We start from the raw sequence: 17,398 nt of genomic DNA on the forward strand, positions 1-17,398 counted from the left end.
TACAACCATCACTTTTGATGACAGACCATAGCTCATGGTTAATTTTTTAGCTTTCTCAAAACACTATTTGCAGTGTCTCACTAGTGAATATTGTGCAATGACTTAAGTCATTAAGATAGTTCTACCTTGTGAGTGAAACAAATTTATAAGATAATTGCAAAACTTTCTGTAACTTCTTTGAGGGCCAGATTCTTACTGATTATTTCACTATTGTGAATTAATACGTATTTTTGTCTTAATATTTTATCTAAGCTCATGGCAAATAACATGTGACATACTACCCAGATATAAGAAGTCAATATAATCTTTACAGGTTACTTACAAGTAACCTCATTCAGAAAACTGTGGGTGGGATTCTTTTCTGTCTTAAATTTCTTTTGAATTTATTGGGTTTTGTATAGTATTTGGATTGAATAAACAATCTTTTCTCCTGTATCTTATAAATTTGAGTAGAAAATGTGGCAATGACCTAAAGTACACTGCTTATATCACAATATTTTGTACTGAGATGAAGTCTGGAGATTGTTTTGGTTTGTTTTGCTTATTAAGCAAAATACATGTAATTTTTTGTATCTTCCTTCTACTTTAATTTTCTTCAATGGAAGTTTCTTTTCAAATAAATACTGCCTTAGAATCAAAAACTACCCTCCATAAAAATGAGACATCTGTGATCTGAGGATATTCAGATTCTTCAGAAAGAAGAAAATTTTATTTGAGGAAAGAATAATTTTAGCACAGAGGCCATTACTGAAAGAAAACATAAAGTTAATATTAGAACCTTTTACCCTGTATCTATAGTCTTAGTTTGACAGCTTGCACCAAACATCCAACTAACTATTCCTTTGAAATTCCAAATTTAATCATTGTAAAACAGCAGGAAAATACTGAAGCACTTGTAAAGCTGCAGTCTTGTTACTCAACTATGTCTTCAAACTATAATTCCAAGTGTATAAAACAGATTAAAAATGTTTTTCTGCAGTTCTGCTACTGAATACATCACAGGGATCTGAGATGTGCTTGCAAATTAATCCTCCAGCATCTGCAAAACATTCCAATATTCACTCAGAGGAGCAGCAGAGGTGAAACACACATCTGTTGACCTACAAGGGCCTAAGTTCTCCATCTAGTTACAGTCAGATAAATCCCAAATGAGCATCTTAAAGTCAGCGATTATGTTGATGCGATAATACAGCTGCAAACAGTCTAGATTTAAACATGAAAAATGAACTGCAGCACAACACACTCAGAAAGGCACTGAACTTTTACAAACTCTGTGTGGCAGCAAAAGGCTTCTCCAAATGGGAATATTTGTGATCCTCATATTATGCAAGCACTTAGTTCTTGCATTGAATTAAAGCTGCAGTATCCACAGCTCTTGGAAAACAGATATGCTGAAATAGAAAGTTTGTCTGGATATTGTTTCCTGTACTGGATACAACTGGTCAGTATTTTTTAATAAAGCATTTATAATAGTTTTTTTTATTTCCACTTTGGTTTTATGTTTAAAGGACAATACAAGTGTTATGAAACAACCCCAAAGCCATAATGCAAATGCAATGTGATGTTGGAATGATGAAAATGCCTCAGAAACTTCATTCTGCGGTGATAACAACTAGGCAAGTGATACGACCAGATGAGCAGCAAGGTTAAAGAGTGGACAAACTCTTAAGACATCTAAAGGCATTAGACTATAAATCAAAAAATTATGTCCCGAAAAAACAGCATAATAAATAAAGAAATGATAACCCAAAAAATGCGAAAGGCAAAAGGCTAACATTTGTTGAACTAGGAAAAAAAAAAACCAAAAAAAACCCAAAAAAACCACTAAAACCAAAACTCCCTGTCAAAAAACAAAAACACTGACCCTTTTGCAAACAATACATTTTCAGTCAGAATGTGCAAAAGTATGTACTGGAGAAAGGAAGGCTAATTTATCCTCATGGCATCTGTTGAAATTGGGCGATTGAGATTACAGTGATACCTAATCAAACACATGAAAATTTATCATGAGACTGCAGAAAAGATAGCTTCTGATACACTAATGTCAACATCATAGTCCTTCAAAGTAAAAAGAACTATGAAATTTCTGATTTAAGAGACAAAATTTATACCATATATGTAATTGGGAAAATTATATAAATTTTAATTTTATTTTAATAGAATAGTACAACAAAAAATAAATACTCTTCAAATTAATTTTAAGAGACTCACATGTCTCTATATTGATTAAAGAAGACTACTTTAGATCTTTATTAACTGAAATCATAAAGAATTGTTTTTTCATATGAATTTTTATCATGAAGGAGTGTTAGACTAGTAGGCAATTCACCAAATATACATATTCATGAGTAAAGTATTTCCTCATAGAAAAGGATGAAAACCTAACAGTGGTGTAGATATGTATTCTAAACAGTCTTACTAAGTGCATGTTCAACCTTCTCTAACATAGCTATGTACCTCTGAGAAAACCACCAGATGGTCCTTAGTGTGATTGTAGCAAAATTCTTCCAGGAAAGCTATCAGCTGGTGAATGCCTGCTTTTCACCAGTCACTAGTAAGGGAATCTCAGTTACTGAAAGAAGTAAACATCTGCTCTTAGCAACATAAATCCTTCTGTAGGATTCCCTCAGATATATTCTGGTACCCAATGCTGCTGGCAGCATTCAAGATAGATAAAGATCCTTGTTAATGAAAAATAAATAAATAAATTTTTAAAATCAAACCCATGTACATATACAGTGGAGACGGTGTTTAGAAGACGGCAATTATGGATGGACAAATGGATTTTACAATATTAAGTGATTTTATTGCAGTGGCAATAATGTTATTGTCAGCTCTTTATAGCAGAACCTGTCTTCTGTGGGGTGTGGCAATGTATACAAAAGCTACAGTCATCATCCTCAATCTGTTGCTCTGAGATATACAACCTCAGACCCTGTGGGGAATACAGAGGTATCAATCAGAGTTTGAGGCAGAATATAATCTGGGAAAAACAAACAAAATATCTAAGATATTATTAATGTGCACGAGCTCTTAAACTGGCATAAATATTTCAACATTTTTTAGATAATATAATGAAGAAATTGCATGCTACACACACTCATGAGAGACAGAGAAAGTGACCTGAAAAGATTTTCTTTTTTTGTTTCTTCTTATCTAATTATCATTGGTGTCTGTAATACAGACATTATTTAAATGGCTTTTGGATCATGCCTTCATTATTTCCTGCTATAACAAAAGCACAAGATTCCAGTGATGGAACACCAACTTAAGAGACTGCAAATCACTACAGCAGTGATGAAGGTTAAATGGACAACATATACTTCAGTCCTCCAGTACAGTGAATAGAGCTTAACAACTTCATTAATATCTGTGCATTAGTCTTATCTGATTAGATCCCACACAGGATCCATATCTTTCCTTTTGTGAGGTCTGTCTCTTTTTTTCTTCTTTTCCTTTTAAGGGGTAAGAATTTTATCCTCTCTGAAGGAAAACAAGTCTTCTATTTTAGAGAGGCTGGATATAAAGTTATAACTCACAGAAAGCCCATTTTTATAATGCTCATTTTTATTGCATGGTAACTTTGTAATAATGTACTTTTCAGAGTAAAAATCCCATTTTTAAGCCCAGTTGAGGTTTTATATTGAAAACCGCAGTACATCAAACAAATGCACACAATCTCTCAAAGGAACCTGGGAAGCTTCAAGTTCTTACATTGTAAACTCTGAAATAGAATTGAAAGAAAAATTTCTAGCTAAAAAAAAAAAAGAAATGTTAAAAGTAATGGAAAGACAGCTTTTCACTCAAAAGCTTCTGCATAAACCCTATCCTTCCCCCACCTCCATTTTATAATTGCTAATATTGCTTTTAGAATGAACTCAGGTTTTAAAATAATCTCTTAGCAGTCAAATTCTATGAGAAAGTATGTTACAACAATATTTTACCCTTTAACATGCATACCAGTCAGTGATATTGTGTTGGGACTGTGTGCTGAGGGTAGAAATGAAGGCAAAGTGAGCAAGAACTCTGCCATGGGAAATCTTAATGCTTGTCATTTTCTGCAGTAAGACATTGCAACCCTCACTCTACAGAGTATTTAGGGGTCTTTGGTCTTTTTTTCCCCTCCCTTTAATCCACTAAAATATCTCCATAGACTTCCAAATGGCTTTTTGTAATGTCTCATTACATTTCAAAAAGTCACATATGATACATAAAATAAAAATATACCTTGCAGCCTTTTTTTACTATTAAATTACTATAATTACCTTAAGTACCAAATATTTGATAAAAGTGTAGGTGGATACAGAGCATCATGTTTTTATCTTTAGATATTTTGCTACTAACCTATTAATATTACTGAAGTCTAACTTGAGACTGCTACTTTGTGGATAAAGTGAGATCTGTACTTAAATGATGCTTTTTTTAGTACACTATTTCTAGTAACAGTGCTTAGGAAACCACAAGAAATAAGGGTTTGTATATATACTTTGCTTAGAAAGAAAAGCCAAGACTCCCTTCATGTGTATTGCAATTTGATTCTGTCAAAAATCAACATGAATTCACTTCAAAATTGTACATAGCTTTGCATGGACACTTGAGAATCTGTTGTATTAATTTACTGAATCATCATTTGTTTCCATAAATGTTTCTTTGATTCTAAGATTTCTACTGCAGAGGAAAATCTGACACATTTTTTCAAACTCCAATATATGCAGAAAAATTATGCTTTTTCTCCAAACACCCTCAGCACTGTGAAATTGTGTTATGCAAATGATCAGAGTCCTTACTAACAGAGCATTGATAGCAGTATGTAAATTACAAATGAAACCACAGGAAGGAATTGATCCTACTCTACAGATGGAGAACTGAGTCACAGTGTGAACGAAGAAAAAAATTTGAGATACTTCTAAGAAATATAAATGCCTGATTCCTTTTCATAAACTCTATAGCTCTTATTTTTCTGAAAAGATCACATAAGATGTATGTTTTCCTAAATCCAGCTTAAAGGCAACTTACACATCTAGTTTAGTTTTAGTTTGAAATTGGCTGCCCATGCCTTTGACCTGTGCACTCTTCACTGAGTTAAAAACTGGCCAGGCTCAGAGAGTTGGTAGTGAATGGAGTTACCTTCAGTTGCCATCCAATCACTGGTGTTCCTCAGGGCTCAGCCTTCAGTCCAGTCCTGTTTAATATCTATAAATAATTTGGATAGGGGGATCAAGTGCACCTCAGTAAGTTACAGACAACACTAAGCTGGGTGGGAGCCTTGATCTGCTGGAGGGCAGGAAGGCACTACAGAGGCACCTGGACTGGCTGGATCAATGGGCTGAGGTCAGTTCAACAACAAAAGTGCAGGGTTCTGCACCTGAGTGACAACAACCCCTGCAGCGCCACAGGCTGGGGGCAGAGTGGCTGGAAAACTGCCCATCAGAAAAGAACCTGAGAATGCTGTTCATGAGCCAGCGTGTGCCCACGTGCCTCAGAAGGTCAATGATGGTATCAAAACCATTGTGTCTGGAGGGACAAGGGCAGCGACTGCCCCCTTGAACTTGGCAAGGGTGAGAACACACCTTGAGTCCTGCATCCAGTTTTGGGCCCCCATTCAGGAGGTGTTGGAGTGCAAGAAGAAGGGCAATGGAGTTGGTGAAGGGTCTAAACAATAAGTTGGGTAACGAGTGGCTGAAGGAACTGGGGTTCTTAAGCCTGGAGAAAAGGAGGCTCAGAGGCAACATTATTTTCCACCCCCACTTAAAAAGAGATTGTAGTGAGATGAGGGTCAGCCTCTTCTCCCAGGTAACTAGCGATAGTACAAGACAACACAGCCACAAGATGTGACAGGTAAAGGTTCAGGCTGGTCATCACAAAGACTGTTTTTCACTGGGAGGATACTTAAGCTTGGAAAAAGACTGCCCAGGGGATCATCATTCCAGGAAGTGTTCAAGAAATAACTGGATGTGCCACTACAGTTTAACTGACATGGTGGTGTCTTTGATCAAAGACTGGATTTGATGAATTTGAGGTCTCTTCCAACCTTAATGATGCTATCTTTATGATTCTATTCTCTTCTATTCTGTTCTATTTTATGAATTACCACAAAGACTGTACTACAGTGCAGAGATTAGCCAAACTCACATTATTTGCAACATCAGAATTGTAGCATGAACTGCTCCAAATAGGATAAAAATAAGATTTCTTCTGTATCATTTGACAAGTGAGAACTTTTCATTTATTTGTTAGTATTATTTAACACAAGAGAAAGCAAGTAAATAAAGAAGTAGGAAGATTTCCACAGGGACTTGAAACTGCTAGGCAACAAATTGTATTAATATAGTAGGTTACAGGAAAAGACCCTTATTAGCTTTCCTACCACTTTCCCACCCTTCGTTTAAGCTGAGAATTTTACTTACGGGTCTCATTTACTTGTTATTTATAACAACTTCTGAAGAAAGAGGAAAGACAAAGAAAAAGAAAGTCAAAGTTTGTCTTCTAGAATTTTTCATATCCATTTCAGGTAATGAAATAGCTGTAAATAGCCTAAAAACGATTTACACACTTTTATACACCACTGTAGGTACATGCTGGATACATGTTTTGCATGTGAAATTGGTTAATGTATTGCAGAAGAGAGTATATTTTTTTTTAGTACCAATAAGTAAGTAAATGCTTCAACACTGTTTTACTAGCTTCTGTCATTAGATGAAATTTAAACTTCTTGAATCTTAGAGAAACCAATTCTACCCAAACAGAACCTGCTGTCACTATGTAAGCCATAAATAATGAACAAAATTAGTCCTTGTCCCAAATATTTTCAGGATGTTGTGTGTGAGGTTTTTTGTTTATTCGTTTTTGTTTGATTGGTTTATTTGGGTTCGGGTTTTTTTGTTGGGGGTTAGTGGGGTTTTTTTTGTTTCGAAGGAACTTAAGCAACTTCCTGAAACACGTGAACTACTCATCTCATTCATTTAATTTTGATTCAAGTATCCTAACTGGGATAAAATAAAATAAGGTGTGATGAGTATGGGAAAGCCCATAGGGCTGCAAAAACTCTACAGGGATAGAAGCATACATGCTTCTTAGTTGTGCTGCATAAGGTGTAGCACAATCCTACTCTTTACTCTTGGAAAGGACAAAGACCAAGTGGATAGAGACACAGAGAAAACAGTCTTCCCTTGTCTGCTTCCATATGGTCAAGGGAGTAATTATAAGAGTGCCAGACTATTGCCAAAATGTTATTTTGAGCTGAGGTTTAGCCTAGTAGTTAATCTACACTGACATTAGGCACTAGGTAGCAACAGTACTAGTATGCTCAGGAACATGTAATCCCCAGTCCTGCCATGGCTGCAAGAACTATGAGCAGGACTGCCACTACTATCTGGAAACCAGCACTGTTCTCAAAGTGTTAGGAGAAAAATCCAGCCTGAATAAACTGTGCAAGCCAGAGAGATATCTGGGTTTATAGCAAGGCAGAAGAGTTATAAAGGAAGGAATACACTGCATACATTTCAAAGAAAATCACTATTAATAGTAAAAACACAATTTTTTTCCCACTTGCTCATGATGTTATGAAATCTCCTTGTTGCAGGGTACAGAGAAGAAATGTGTTCAAACAGCATGGAAAACAATCCAAAACAAAAAATTAAACACACTCAAATCTGTTCACCAGTAATCTTGAGATACTCCTAACCATGTAACACTTTTCTCATTCTAATATCATGGTACTTGGTGTCTCTCTGTTTCAAACAAGATCATTTTCCTGCAATTTTTGCTCATCCCTGGGCATTTTTTTAATATTCCCTAAAAGGAATACTGTGAAATAAAAATAAAAAAGAACATAAAAATCTGTCTTTACATGGTGAGTTCTTAAATCTCAATACTCTTCCTGCAGTTTTCTTTTCTTTCTTACAAAAACTCTTTTTTTAAATTTAATGCTAGTTATGTGTTAAAAGAAGTGTTAGTGTTGAGTGAGGAAGTCAACTTTCAAAGTTGTCTTGAAGTGGTTATCCTTCTAAAAACAGAATGCAAAATCCTCAGCTCGTGTGTGGAACTCGGATAACCAGGTGCCAAATTTTCTCCAACAACACCCAGCACAGAAATGAATGGAGAAGTGCCTTCAGCTGCTCAGTAACTGCCGGTGATTTTCATGCCCAGCATGCTGAGCTTTATGTACAATTGCAGCAGAAGTACGCAAAACTAAAGCACCCATTTGCATTTAGAACCCAAGCGTGCCTTTTCATAAGTCTTTGCCGTGGCACTTTACTGCCTGATGTGTACACAAACGTGATATCTGAGCATATCAATAATCAGAAGTTGAAAAGGATAGGCATGCATTTTGAGGCTGAGCTGTTTCTCAATACCTCAGCTGATTTTAGGGCATGAAAAAAAGAAAGTTGATTGCACTCAGAGGAGTACAGAACATCATGTGCTGGACAGTAAAATTTTTAGGCAGATTTCAGGCTACAAACTTAATTTCTTCCCTGATTTCCTACTAACAAGCGCACATTATCATGCAGGGATAACCTGACTCCATAGTGATCTGGCAGATAAGGCTCAGTGATTGAAACCTACTCAGCCTGTATACGCAGTTATTAATAATGGTCTTTAATTAAATTTATTGTCCAGAAGACAGTGCAGTTTCCTGATAGGCACTATGCTTCAGTTCCTCACTTCTAACCTAGACAATGTTCCCTACAAGGCTGGCAGGAAGGAAAGAAGGTCTTTGAGCACTGGGCAATGCACAAGGTTCTCTGGAGTCAAAATGAAAAGCTAAGGACATCCTGAGGTTCGGGAGGTGGCACTCAGTGTGGGAAATCACCTTTGTGTATGTCAGGGTTTGGGTGAAGGGCAGTCAATTTTCCCCACAGCAGAACAGCACTTGCTTTGCATTGGTAGCTGGAAAGGTATTGACAACGCGCCAGTTTTTGGCTACTGCCAAGCAGCGCTGGCACAGCATCAGTGCTGTCTCTCCAACATTTCCCACACAGATGGGCAAGATCCTGGGAGGAAGCACAGCCAGAACAGTGGACCCAAATGGACCAAAGAGATGTTCCATGCCGTAGGGCATCTGATATAAAACCTAAGAGAAGGTGGGGGTTGGGGCGGGGGAGTGGGCATTCTTTATTTACAACCTTTGCCTTCTGAAACAACTGCTATTTGAATTGAAGCCCTGCTTCCCAGGAAGCAGCCGGGCATTTCCATAAGGAATAAGATCATCTGGTTTTTTGCTTTGCTTGTCATGCATGTGACCTTCAGTTTTGCTTTCATAAACTGCTCCCATCTTGAACCACAAGGTTTTCTCCATCTTATTTTCTCATACTGTCCTGCTGAAGGGGGGTGATAGACTGGCTTGGTGGGGACCTTGCACTAGCCAAAGACTACCTACCACACAGAGGAACAGAAGTCAAAAATAGTAGGAAAATTAGAGAAAAGGTCTCACACTGCAGAGAAAGAAGTCTGAATTCTTGTGTCAAAATATAGCAGTATGTAGTTATAAAAATTATTAGCAGATTAGATCATTTGATCAGGTCAAAAATTTGTACCTTTTGATGTAGTCTAACAGCTATTTCATAGAGCCCTTCTCTGGACAAACATTCAGAAGCGAAAAGTCTGGTTCAGCTCCCCAGCTAAATTATTATAGAAATAACAAATGCCAATTATTTGGTCCACTGTATAGCACTGAAATCAGGACACTCCAGGAACAAATACCATGACTACAAAATCATACTAAAAAAAATGGAAATGAACTCACCAGTTCTTGTATTAGATCAGTGAAGACCCTGACTAATTCAGTGTTGCTCATTGTGGCACTGGTAAATGTTCTCCCTCAAGGATAGGCACATTTCTCCCAAATCCTTGCCCAAAAACTTTAAATGAGCAAACTGAAGGAGCCACACTGAATTTGGCTGTTGAACAGAAAGACTACTAACTTTTCATCACTTGTATTTCAAATGTGCTAAGCAGAAGTACATTTTGTAAGAAGCCTAAGATGGATGTTTTTTCCTTGAAAAAAGATTCACATTACACATATTATGATCTTTCAAGGGTGAACATACTTCATTTGTTGTGACATCTATGGATGATTACCAGCTCTCAACAGGTGTTAAGGGCATCAGAGAGTTAGCCCATTGCTTTGCAACATCTTGCACTCTTAACTTCTTTCAAAGAGAAATATAACTCAAGACTTATATTGCTAGAAGAAGAAATTGATACACCAGAGAAGGGAAAAAACCCCAACACACGAGACAAAAAAGTGCCCAAACTGATAGGTGAAGTTTACAAAGATTAAAGACTATTTTAGGAAAAAAAATCTGGTTTGGAATAATAATAAGTACAAATATAGGTCCTTGTTTGGAAACATAGGTACATGTATTCCAAAATGCCAAGTCATTCCCACATTTTAAGGACATTAGATTGTCGAGGAATCCATTCAGTGTAGGTAGCTGGGTAAGCAGCTGCAGTGGGAGCTGCAGGCTGAGCTCTGGGTGGGAAGGCCAGGCCATGAAATACCACCCTTTGCATAAAAAAGGGACTTGCCAAGTATTCACATATTAAGAGTAAGAAATTACATGAGAGATTCTTCTAAGGTGTTGTATTTCTTTTACTGTTCAAAAAATTAAATTTTCTTGAAAAATATTTGAGCACATTTTTTTCTCTTTAAAAGGGTAGTCTAAAATGTGTTGCAGCAATGTGAGAAAGCCTGGTTTTAATAATTTTATATCAACATGATCTTTCAGTTTCATAATGCTTTCTAACTGCACATGTAGAAAGCTATGAAGAAAAAATACTTATTTGAATTTTTCAGGGTTTTTTTAAATAATATTTTAAATAATACATGATCTTGTAAACCTACTACTTTTACTGTTATATAACTTAAATTAATAATGTGCTTTCTGAATAGTACCACCTCAGCTAAAGACATCCAGATAATTATTTTTAAAGTTAATTTCAGGATCCATTTTTTATTTGGAGCTTCCATTTTTGCTGCAAGATACATTTTCACACTTTCTACTATTTAATACAAAGACAAATGAGACTAAAGTTTAGATTCTCATTCAAATGCCGTGCTTTAAAATGTACATGTCACAAAAATACAGGTCTTGTCAACAAAAATGCAGAATATTTTTCAGCATAAGTCTTTAAAAACCTCAAAATCACATAGTCAAGTCAAGATGAAATGCACCAATGGAAACATTTACAGCAGACAAGGCTCTTAGAAACAAAAGCCATACTCTCATTACTTACCCGTATCTTGAAGAATTCCAAACAGAACCAGTGGGTAAAATCAGACTCACCTTCTGAATAGTTATGATTCCCTCCTGGGTGTCTTTGTCAACAGAAACTTTGAATACTCCCAAGCCATCACCATCCACAATCTTGTACTCCATTTCAGCATTAGGTCCAACATCTGCATCTGCAGCTTTTATTCTGGCCACCACAGAAGCCACTGGCAAAGACTCAGGGACATTATACTGATATGATCCTGCAAAATTTAAAAATTTAGCTAATTCAGAGTCTTCTGGGACTGAAAGCCAAAAAACAAAAAAAATCTAGCTTTCCTAATTCTACACTCCTTTAAATCCTGTGCCTGAACATTTACTCAGGCTACAAGAAAATATTCTTCAGTTTTGAAACAGAATTGCACTTTTTGCTAGGTTTTCTTTGTGATAGACTCTAAGTACAACAAGCATAACTTCTTCATATGACAAGAAAAGTACAAAGCAAAGATGCAAAAATAAAATTCAAAACTTAAATGCAAATCATGATGTGAGTCCCTGATAATGCAGTTTTAGTTTGTTTACCAGAAAAGAGGAAAGAAAAACAAGTTAAGTAATATCAATATAAAAATGTATTATTCTATAGTTTATATTTTGATTAGGCAGTTCACAATCTGAATATCACTAGAAACTAATATATATTAATTTCTTTAACAGTAAGTACACCATCTTGAGAATTCTAGCCTTTTTTATTCAAGCAGAAAATGATATATATGCTGTCAAAAGGGTATCAGAGTGCATTCTGTGGCCAATAACACCCTCACCTTCAAAAACAACTTCAGTTATTCTATTATTATTTCAAGCAGTTGGTAGCTTGAAATAACAGGAAATCTATTATGTACAGATCTATTTTTTCCATCGTTGGAGGTGAGGCTGGAGCTGACATGAATATATCTTCCACATTACTTTCTATGTTACCACATTGTTTTGTTTTTTTATTAATAAAAAAGCACCCCATACAGAACACTATGAATAAACTGAGCTCTTCTGGTTTGAGCATACAACTGTGTGCTCCTTTCTTTAGGTTAGGATGAGAGCCACTTTGGTCAAACAAATCAAATGGAGGGAAGGTGACTGCCCAGCTCTTTGGTATTTAACTCTTAAGGAAACACTGTAAGCATGTGACAATGCCAAAAGAATACAAAGGATTAAGTGTCAAATTAAAGAATTCTGAAGCCTAACTGGAAAGACCTAAATATCTGTTAGGATATATATTTTTTTTGTCTATTTATTCACAGAGAGGAAGTGAAATACATTAATAAATGTCCCTGCTGCTGTAAGCCATTTCAATTGATCTGGTATGCATGAGGCAAAGAAAAACAATGCTTACATAATAATAATAATAATAATAATAATAATAACAACAATAATAATAATATAGTCTTTCAGTCAGTGTTTAACAAAGAACTTAACATGGAAAATAAGCACTTTTTGTTTAGAAATAGCACAGTGTGTAAAGAAAATAGCAGTGTTTGGGAATAATATTACAAGTCACATATTTACAAAGTAACTTACTGCGTGGGAAGCGGGGCGGGTTGTCATTAACATCAGTCAGGGTGACAGTTACAGACGTAGTCCCTGACAATCCCCCATTCTGCCCAACCATGTCCTTTGCTTGGATAACTAACAGGTACTGGTCCTTGGCTTCTCTGTCCATATTCGGAAGGGCAGTCTTGATAACACCTGCAGAAATACAAGGTGTCAAGGATCACACAAACAAAAATATGCTGCTGTAAAAGTTGAGGTTGTCTTTAAAGGGTAACAGCGGATCAGTGATTGCAGCAAGAGTGGAATTACTTAATTCCAACACTAATATAACAGGGTTTGACTAGGAGTTGCACTGACATACCATAAGCTTATTTTAAATAGTCACCAAACCCACCAATTTTTCTTTACTTGGTAATGCCGTGCATGATTGTGTTTTTCAAGTGTCTTCTCCCTGAACTAGTCTTCAAAATGTCTTGGGTACCACTTCCTTCCCTGGAAGATGTAATCTTCTGTATTTTATTTCCCACTCTTTTAGAGCTACGAAGAGCAGAATATTCAGCATTCATTTTTCATTCATTCATTCATTCTAAGGTCAAGATTCATTTCACTATCTTTTGGACACTCTTACCAATACTGATAACACGCCACACTTTGCAGATATACGAAATGACCTTATTTTGCCATATATTGGCTTTACCAATATCCACTTCTAAAACACTGGCATAATTAAGAGATTTTTTTATTTAGTAATGAAATACTTAAATATCTGAATTATTTTTGTTATGTCCATTTGATGATCTGCATAATTAAGTACTTTGTAATTAATTGACATGAAATGAAAACTAGAAGAAAATTCCATGTTTTATTCTTTCAGCTCTGCTGATGTGCATCAAAAAATAAATATGCCTTCTCAAAATATGATGATTTTATGAATATTTCATGCCCAGTGCATAATACAGCTGCTAACCCTGATTTCCAGAGAGGCAGCCATTTGCTACTCCAGCACTTAATGTCAGCAGTAAAAGAAACATAAACAAACTAAATAAAGAAGAGGCACAAGGGGACACATATCTCTTCATCTGCTATTTGTTGAATGTTAGCTTAGAGTTTTATTTCTTTTTTCCCTTATGAATGTTGGACTTGCCATTAATCACCTTTGGGTTGAAACATTTATTTCACCAACAGACTCCGTGGCACTATTTCACCTGTTTCACAAGATTTGTAAAAATACAATTAATATACAATTTAATAGTGTTATTGTTTCTACTTTGCTTTTCCTGGCATGCTTGTTTTTCTGTCATAGTTAAATCACCAGGTAAAGTTACCCAGTCATTTGAAAGCAAACTGTCATGCACACAGGAAATTTGAGTATCACATCCAAGTGATGAAAATGTATGCAAACATTTCAGTGTGAATTCTTCAAGATTTTTATTTAACAGAAACTACCATATTATTTTTCACTGGCTGCCTGTAGCCATCATCACAACATACATGGTACATAAGCACACATGGAGAGGGAGAAAGAGAAAAAGAGAGAAAATCTATGAATCATACTCATTGGAGGGAAAAGGACAGTCCTATATATCCCTGCTGAGCATGGATCTGCTGCAATATGGAGATAATTATAGTAGTTATTTCTGTAAATTTAGATGTTGCTAAATTTGAGTGTGACTTTTTGGTCACAATATTGGGACTCAGGTCTGATTCACATCACAGATTGTTTATAATTTATAAAAGGGTGATATTTTTTCTCTTTTGTCTCAGCTTGATTATATCCAAAATGAAGATTATAACCCTTCTCTTTGTAGGTGTAAGTGAAGGCTCAAGCCTTACTAAATTGAAATGAGCAGAGCAAAAACCTACTTTCCTGCATTATGAAAAATCCAGCAGAATGGGTAATATTTATAAAAACAACAGAAGATTAAAGGTTGAATTTGGCTTAAAAATATTCACAAAATTTCAAGACAATTATAAAAACAAAGTTTCACTACCAATATGCTTTGAAAGTGGCCGCAAAATATTATATCTGATAAGCATAAGAAGCACAGTGTGTCCTTCTTCAAATTAATAAAGAAGGGATTAATTTTCCACAACTAAACTTCACTTTGAAAAGTAGAATGGAGAGTAATTGAGCCTTAAATATATTCTTATGGAACCTGACTATGTGACATTTAGATATTTCTGAAATCTGAAAAAGTGTTCAATGAATTTTGAAATTTTCACTGATAAGAGAGATGACAATGGGCAGCAGACCAATTATCTGGTAGATTGAAAAGATAATAAATTCTATTCCAGCAAAGTCTCTTTATGAAAGCTCAGACATGTGGCTTTCATAATGCATTCTAAACAATAAGAGATTAAAATATCAACAAAACCCAAATGTATTCAATTAACAAAAAGGTCATATTAATAAGTTCCTAGCAAGTTTTAATGCACATTTTCCTCTTTTTCTCAGCATTACTGCAAAGGGTTTATGTAAATTTACCTGTTTTGGGCTCCACAGAGAAGTAAGGCTGTCCTTGCAATATGCTGTAAACCACTCGAGCACTGTTGCCATAAGTAGGATCATCTGCATCAGTGGCTGTCACTTGAACCACAGAGGTACCTGCAAAATGTTTGAGGGACTGTTGCACATGAAAGATAGAAAAATCTGAATTACACTTACTCTATATGCTGTGCCAGTACATATCTGGAACAGTGTGAGGTGGCTTTTCACAACTGCTCATCATTTCCAGGCTGACTCTGTTTACTGTATCAGGTTCTATTTGTAAACTGATAGTATCAGCTACTACAGAATTCCATCTTCCCAAATAGTCACAAGCATTGACTCACAGCAGTAAAAAACATCTCACTCATTAGCTCCTCCTCTCCATCTCTGCCTTTGCCTGGTAGAGGGTATGTCAGCAAAATTTCAGTAATGATGGTGAAGCCCGAAGTCTTTTTGAGTATGAAATACAGTAGTAGTAGTTTTCGTTTAAGAAAAATCTGCTTGCTGAAATTGTAATAACTCATAAGGAATTCAAACATACATACATATATATGTTTTACAAATTTTGATAAATGTACACAGAATTATTGTTAGCCTATAAAATTATTTACTGCTTCATAAAGAGATGGCTGAAGAGTTTCTTTCCCAGCTCAGAGAAAATCTGGTGAAAGTGATCTCTAAATTCCTTTAAAAAGCAATAATTTCCCTCAATAATTTGCAATACTAATTTCCTTCAATATATCTGCAATATCAATTGTGGTAATCTATTGTGTAAAGATTCCTCAAGCAAAAAATGTCTCTATTTTAACAGGAGTAAGAAAGAAAAATTTCTAACTGGCTAACAAGAAGGATATGTTTTGTAAGGATCTCATTCTGCATCCATCTCCTATTCATTATGTTCTCCATGTCAGTTCTCATTTGTTTTGTTTTAGACAACAGCTTTCATGGTGTATGCTGAGAGCAAAATAAAATAACACTTGGAGCCAGGGCCTTGGCCATGGTCACCATCCTTTGATAGACAGAAAAGATTATTTTTTCTCACTGGCAGATTGTCTGTAACATTCAGACCTTCCATTGAACAGCACAGGGACCCATTTGGAGGTGAGACTGCAAATTAATATTGTATCAATTTGGCAGATGCTCAGTAAAAATCCTCAAGAGAGGATCAGATTGCTTCATAGACTTTATTTATTCACACAATTAGAGAAAAGCATTTTTTAAACACAATGTTCATTTTCTGAAAGGATGTTTTTGACATGTGAAAATGAGACCAGCAAGCCTTGAAATCACTTTTTAAGAACAAACTGCAATAGGATGTGTCCAGGGTGAACTTAAAATAAATAGTATTCTGGTCAGTTTTACTTGGAATTTTCAGGAAATGGGAGAAAGCTCTGAAATTCTTTTTATCTTATATAGTATATCACCCATCCATTTTCCTCATCTTTTCCATTCTCAGTTAAGTAGGACATCATAAATGGAACCTAGGACTGAAACTTTGGAGAAAGGATTAAGTGCAGCCCTCCATAAAATGGAATAGAGTGCAAAGGATGGGTCCTTCTTGAAAGAATTCTGACCAGAAATGATCATTTTTAAAACAAATTTATTGAGGTTATGGCCTAATTAGCCCACATTCCTGATCTCTATTCCTGAAGTATCCATGACAAAAGAGTATGGTTGCAACTCTATTTAAATGCAATTTTTCTGTCTTGTGACTGGTCTAATATTTTTGGACAAGGGAAAAGGTTCTTCCCAACATGAAATTTCACATGCAACTATTAAGTAGATGGAAATTTTAAAAAGAAGATTGCTAATCCATCAAATCATTTATCATTTTGCAACTAAAATACATCCATTTTCTGTTCACCAGTAACTAAGAGCTTTGATTCAGTATGTCAAAGTGATTTACAGATTACTCTATGATGTAATTTCATACAGGGACCTATTTTAAACTTGCCAAAGCCTATCCAGCTTTTGAGAACAAGGGTATAGTAATGACTGTTTGACATCCTGTGTTCTTTGTGAACGCCAGGCTTACCACATTTACAAAGTCACTAAGCCCTGCCAATGAAGCTTACAATGTCTGCAAATATTGGCAAAAGTGCTTATAAACCTCTCACACAGTTATGTCTTTTCCCCTGCTCTTGCTGCTTTC

General features: G+C 35.6%; 1 protein-coding gene across 2 annotated transcripts in view; it reads right to left on the reverse strand.

Moving 5' to 3' along the window:
• Window positions 1-17,398, reverse strand: part of LOC118700776 (cadherin-7) — an 88,547-nt gene that overhangs the window by 25,272 nt on the left and 45,877 nt on the right. For both annotated transcript variants that reach the window (XM_036405366.1, XM_054514864.1), the window contains 3 exons: window positions 15,244-15,363; window positions 12,786-12,953; window positions 11,289-11,476 (listed from right to left, as the gene is read on the reverse strand). In XM_036405366.1, coding sequence (XP_036261259.1) covers window positions 11,289-11,476; window positions 12,786-12,953; window positions 15,244-15,363 — 476 coding nt within the window. The remainder of the gene's footprint in view (window positions 1-11,288; window positions 11,477-12,785; window positions 12,954-15,243; window positions 15,364-17,398) is intronic.

The sequence above is a fragment of the Molothrus ater genome, chromosome 1 (assembly GCF_012460135.2).
Source record: "Molothrus ater isolate BHLD 08-10-18 breed brown headed cowbird chromosome 1, BPBGC_Mater_1.1, whole genome shotgun sequence".
Classification (NCBI taxonomy): domain Eukaryota; kingdom Metazoa; phylum Chordata; class Aves; order Passeriformes; family Icteridae; genus Molothrus; species Molothrus ater.